At 30.7% G+C, this 6,974-nt stretch overlaps 1 protein-coding gene across 1 annotated transcript; it reads right to left on the bottom strand.

The window, feature by feature from the left end:
- Positions 1-585: 585 nt before the first annotated feature.
- Positions 586-909, bottom strand: LOC137648013 (putative CENPB DNA-binding domain-containing protein 1). Its single transcript, XM_068380958.1, has one exon. It carries the CDS (start codon positions 907-909, stop codon positions 586-588), a length of 324 nt encoding a protein of 107 aa, XP_068237059.1.
- Positions 910-6,974: the final 6,065 nt, after the last annotated feature.

A 6,974-nucleotide genomic window follows, 5' to 3' on the forward strand; every position in this document is an offset into this window, starting at 1 on the left:
CCCCATATAAAATAATTAAAAAGAAAATTAATCCGTTCCCACCCTCTAAAAGAACCCCTAAAAATAGTATATTACAGTGGAAAAACATGGTTTTAATTATTCTAATTAACATTCTACGCTAACAAAATAGCAAATACTTTTAAACTGGTTATGATGCTCAATGAAATGTAACTTAATTAGGGAGTTCTTACCTTCGAGACAGACGGTAGCGGCTAACGGCTGTGTGTGCGGAGGAAGAGGAGGGAGAGACGATGGGGAGGAGAGAGACTTGACGGCAACACGTACAGTACGCAAATCTTTTGTAACAATATTTTACATAACCTTAACTTTAATTTTAACTTTAATGAAATTAACAACATTAAATTCAACTTAAACTAAAATAGCTTCATAGCAGTTGAAGACTAGTTGGGGGATGAACCCATGTCGGGGGATATCCAAGGCAAAGGTTGTGACGAAGTCCGGCACGGTTTTTGAGTTGGAACTTGCTGCTTCCCCATGCCCCACAACCGAGTGTATCCTAGTCCATTTTTTTAAATGATCCAACCAGCCACGACTGGCCTCGAAGGTTTCTGCTGGCGTCAATGTCTACCCTCTCTCGGCTGCTTGCTTTCCTTTCAAGTCATCATAGATTCTGCGAGCCTTTTCACATATGATCATCTCGGTCATGCTATCTCTTGGCAACTGTTTCTCATTTATCCATGATAAAAGAAGCCTCTCCATCTCGTCGTGAATATCACTGGGCAGCTTGGAAAGGATGGTTACTGCTTTGGAAGGCTTAGTGTTCTTTATAGCATCCTTTTGCTTGATAATGGTACATATTGTCGATATACTCCTCTCATATTGGTGTGCAAGCTCAGTCACACTTTGGCCACTCTCATGTTTTTCAATTATTTCCTGCTTCATCTCCATTGTCATCATACGCTTTTTCTTTCCACTACCTTAAACTGCATATGCTTGCTTAGGACCCATTGCTTGTTAAATTAATTCTGCACTGATTAACGCAAAAAACACGTAAAAAAAAAAAAAAACACTATGGCCGATGCTCGGAGATAACTTTACGCGACAGAGATCTGACGGGAAAGACCAAGGAATGCTGTCCTAGTGAGAAGCCTCTCACACAATTGACCACCTGGCGGCCGCACAGGGAAGTACCTCATATCTCAATTTTTTTTTTTCGTATCTCAGTACGAAAATTTGGTCGAAACTTTCCTAGTATCTCAAATTTCTTGTATCTTGGGACACTCATATCTCAAAGTATTACTGTATATATATATATATATATATATATATATATATATATATATATATATATATATATATATATATATATATATATATATATATATATATATATATATATATATACACGTTACAATTTCAAACAAGTTCTTTTGGTTGATAATAAAGAATATCATTGGTTAAACTTTTGACAGTAGGTATGAGCAAATTGAAAAGTATATATTGTAATACGGAAAAAACTATTCAAAACGTGGATATATTTATTCAAAACTTATTCAAACCAAATTTACACTATTTAAAAGTGAAATATTTTAGTGGTATTGAAGGGTCCATATAAAGGTTCCATCCTCAAAGAAAGTCTAACCGATAAAGCCTATGAAGTCTTAGTCTAAAGATTGTGTTGAAACTAAGGACTCTCAAGTTTAGGTAATTGGTTAAAATCTATGGCATAATAAATTGCACTTATAAAAAGTTGGTGGTCACTATTTTCTTAATTACCCTGAAATTTATCAGACTTGAATAATAAAAAAAAATATCCAATATGAATAAAATTAGCAAAATAAACAATATTTGTTTGTATTTTATATGCAAGTGTTTAAGCTCTAACTGGTGAAGAGTGGCCTTGATGCTACACCAGGAAGCAACACGATGGTCAAGACACCCTGGAAGACACCCTTTAACATATACCTGCATGGTTAAGAAAGAACGTGATGGTGTCTGAAAACAAGAATTCATAACATAAGCATTTGTAAAATACCCCACAAAATTAAAAAAAAAAAAAATTTGAGAGGGTCATGAGGGTCACTTCCCTTCACAATAACTTCAAAATATATTTGCCAAGGTTGGTCCACACGGCGACCCATTGCTACTCCATCTACCTGCTCATATAACTTGTTATTAAACTTGAATGTGGATGTAGTAGTACCTACTTCTAATAGTATTTTAAATTGTTTTTTACTGAAACCTTCGAAAATGTCCTCTGGGTTAGGGAAAAGCTGCTCAAAAATTATCTCCAGTGTTTCTCTTAAAAGAATGTTAGTGAACAAACTTTCAATGTCGAAGCTGCAAATAACAGTTATTTGCATCTCCGACAAAATTTATGTTATTGTGAAGGGAAGTGGTTGAATGATTGTCCTGTAGAATTTAAACCTTTTTTGTACCGTCGATATGTAAACGATTCATTTTTACTTTTCAAAAATTTAAATCACATAAGTCAGTTTTTAGATTATTTAAATACAAAGCATAGTAACATAAGATTTACGAAAGAAAATGAACAGGATGATACTTTGCCTTTTCTCGATGTCTTGGTCTTTCGGAAACATAATACCTTTGAGACCTCAGTATTTCGAAAAAACACTTTTACAGTACTAAGCACTCATTCTTTAAGCTCAGAACCAGAAATCTACAAAATTAATTCGATATAAATACTGTTATATAGATGTTATCATGTATGTTCAACTTATCTGGGGTTTCATGAGGAAGAAAATGTTCTAAAATCATTTTTTATTACCAATGGGTTCTCTTTGAACCTCTATTATAATCAAGGTAAGAAGTTTTTAGATAAAATTTACAGTCAAAATCTAACAATTCAAACAGTCTGTAAGAAAAAGTTACATGTCTCCTTTCCGTACTATGGTTATATTTCGGAAAGACTAAGAACAGAGGTTATGAGTGTTGTGGGGAAATGCTATCCCCACATAGATTTAAAACTAATTTTTACTAACAAGTTCTCAGTTGGCTCACTGTTTCAATATAAGGAGAGTCTACCTACTCCCTTGTGTTCCGGTGTCATATACACTTTTCAATGTGCACTCTGTAATGCGTGCTACACTGGAAACACATCTAGACAGCTTCAGTGTAGGATTTCGGAGCATATGAGGAGATCGGTACGAACCAATATACCGTTAAGTAAGAAACCAATTTCAGCTATTTATGACCACGCATTTAAATCTGGTCATGACATTTCTAAGTAAAATTTCAAAATTACGGACAGACATAGTAACGTCAGCCAGCTGAGAATCTTGGAGTCTTTATACATTTTTAAGACAAAACCCAGGTTGAAAAAGGGCTTACCTGTTTAGTTACTGGTGACCCATTGATCCGTTTGGACTGTGGGTTGCTGGTCTGGATGGGTGGTCATCATCTCCTGCGGGTGACTAGGTATATTAATAATTAAGTCTTTTATATAGTTGTGTAATAAGTCTTTTTTTTAAGGTTTTATGTTCCTTGATTGGTTGATTTTAGAGCTAGTTGATCAGTTCATGAAAGTGTATCTTCCTAACTATGTACTTAGGATGATTTTATTAATTTCATTAATTTTACATATGATAATTGCAGATAGGCTGAAGATGACATAAGTTATGGCGAAAGCTCCCGAATAAAGAAGATGATAGCAGCATTGACTATTTTATTCCTACTTAAATTGCGATTCCCAAGAGGTACCCATCTATCGACTATGTATATATATATATATATATATATATATATATATATATATATATATATATATATATATATATATATATATATATATGCAGGTATGTATATATATATATATATATATATGTACAAACATATATATATATATATATATATATATATATATATATATATATATATATATATATATATATATATATATATATTTATATATATAAATATATATATATATATATATATTTATATATATACATATATATATATATATATATATATATATATATATATATCAACCTTTCTAACATATATATATATATATATATATATATATATATATATATATATATATATATATATATATACATATATATATATATATATATATATATATATATATATATATATATATATATATATATATTTATATATATACATATATATATATATATATATATATATATATATATATATATATATATATATATATATATATATATATATGTATATTAACCTTTCCAACATATATATATATATATATATATATATATATATATATATATGTATATATTTATAAATATATATATATATATATATATATATATATATATATATATATATATATATATATATATATATATATATATATATATGTATATATATATATATATATATATATATATATATTTATATATATATAATATTAATATATATATATATATATATATATATATATATATATATATATATATATATTTATATATATATAATATTAATATATATATATATATATATATATATATATATATATATATATATATATATATATATATATATATATATATATAATATTAATATATATATATATATATATATATATATATATATATATATATATATATATATATAATATATTAATATACATATATATACATATATATATATATATATATATATATATATGTCATGTAAAGGAAAATAATTCCTACTAAATAAGGTGATATGTGTATTTGATCAAGTATTTTATGAGTTTTGTTCGTTAGTTAAACGATAGAGAGACATTGAAATAGAGAGAGAGAGAGAGAGAGAGAGAGACGAGAAAAATAGAATCAGAGTGAAGTGGTACTCGAGAGGCACTGTTTGTGAAAAGTGCTGACATAAGCGATAAATTGGCCAAAACAACGCAATTGGAATGCGCGTCGGTTACCTTGCCGAGAAATCGGAAGTGACATATGTATGACGTTACCATTACGTCAGAAGAAGGGACCAATAGAACACAAGAAGAGTCACATGACGTGACGCAATTACAACGCCCTTGTTCTGGGATACTTAAGCAACAAGCGCATCGAGGAACCAGCTCTTCCCTACAAGTAACCACGTTAAACGGTTGTCCCTTCTCCCTCTCCCCCCGTCATGGGGGAGGCCTTACCTCTGGAGCACAAAATGGGCTGCACTAACGAAACGTCAAGTTAACAACAAGATATTTACAAAGACGGACAACGAAGGGACCGAGTTCCCTAACTGCCAACAAATTACCTTTCCTCCGGGAGGTACGAGATTATCTTCGATGAAGGAGAAATTACCAAGAAGCGTGTCTATGAGAAGACACAGCTATGAAGAAGCGATCCCCAAACCACAAAAATAGAAGTCAAGTGTTTCGCATCCCGAATGCTGAAGTGTAGCAGAAGTCTACGGTTGCAGCCTCCAATCTTCAAGATTATATATTGTTCCAGTCTGTATTTAAACCCATGTAGAAGATTACTGTAAAGCTAATGTACATCAAAGTTCCAGAAGTAAAGATAAGGAACTATACGGCATTTTACCATCACCCACTTTCCTGAGGGTCTAGAATTAAATAATATTTTTGCACTGAAAGGATTGAAGAGATACATTTATTTGATTAAAATAATATTAAAGTGGTGCTTAATGAAAGATAAAGAAATGCCCAACAAAGCATCACAAATGGTGGCAGCGGTGGGATAAAATGCCGTGATGATATTTTTCAGTGCATATATTAATGACTAAATTCTTCCAGATACCAGTTGTACACCTTTGCAGAATAAACATCAAGAAACTCAGAAAAATAGTGAGGACGTGAGACGAAGCAAGAATCTAAACACAAGAAACCATTACCTAAGCGAAGAAGATGAAAACAAAAGGACAAGAAAGAAGAAATGTGAGTAAAAGAATCTCTCTCTTAAATAAGTCTCTCAGTTAAAAGTGAAAAAAAAAAAAAAAAAAAACTTGTCTCTCGTTTAAGAATAGGAATTTTTTTTTATTCGCTAGGGTTTCTTGAATGATGCATGAATTACTTTGTATTTTTTCTTGTGTAAAATAAGATGTATTATGATTTTTTTTTAGTGATGGTAATGATGTTAGCCCAAAGAATATATAAAAGTCAAGTATGATTTAGAATTACGCAAGTAGGTGAAAAATACAAACGAGCAACGTCCCATAAAAAAGTGAGTTTGAAGAATTAACAAAAATTACTAACCCCGCTAACATGAATTCAGTAGGGAAATTAACACAGTTTTGTGGAAATATAGGTAGGAATAACCAAGATAAAAGAAGGTTAGAGAAATATACCGTATGTAAGTGGTTAGCTGATATTGAAGGTAGAATAGTTAGTCTGAGAATAAACAATGAGACAGCAGAATTAAACAGGCTATGTTAACCGTGTATACAAATGTAAGTGATACTCACATAACCTTGAATGGTAAGTAATTTAAAAATGCAGCAAATCTGAGTGAGTTTCAAAAATAATGTAGGCAATTATGGCGATCGGTCAAAGAGACAGACAGGTTAACAAATCTACGAAAGTTCCTATAGGTAAAATATGAGGGTGGCTCGGTAAATGAATTTGCCACACAAATGGAGGATCACGTAGCAACAGTAAAAAGAACAGGATTCCTTTGCTAAAGGTAAGTTTATTGCTAATGATAATTCCCTATATATAGAAATAAATGAGGCATTAAAAAAAAAAATGTGAAAAATAGCATCCTAGATATGAGTTTTACAAAAAGAAAAGGGAAAATAGCAAAATGATAGGAAATCAGGAAGAAAAATCCTAAGGGACTAATAGCCACAAAAACCTACCAGAGAAATTTTGAGTAATTTAAATAGATGCAGGGAAGTTCGAACAGCAGACTGGAACGAGGCGCAAAAATTACCCTAGAGTTAAATAGAATAATGGGCAGAAATTTAGGTCAAGACAGTTTAAAGAAATAAAGATGACACATTTAGGTCTAGGGAAAGATTACATAAAAAGGGGATAGAAATCAGGTAAAATAATGAAAAAG

Source organism: Palaemon carinicauda, chromosome 10 (genome assembly GCF_036898095.1).
Source record: "Palaemon carinicauda isolate YSFRI2023 chromosome 10, ASM3689809v2, whole genome shotgun sequence".
Classification (NCBI taxonomy): Eukaryota; Metazoa; Arthropoda; class Malacostraca; order Decapoda; family Palaemonidae; genus Palaemon; species Palaemon carinicauda.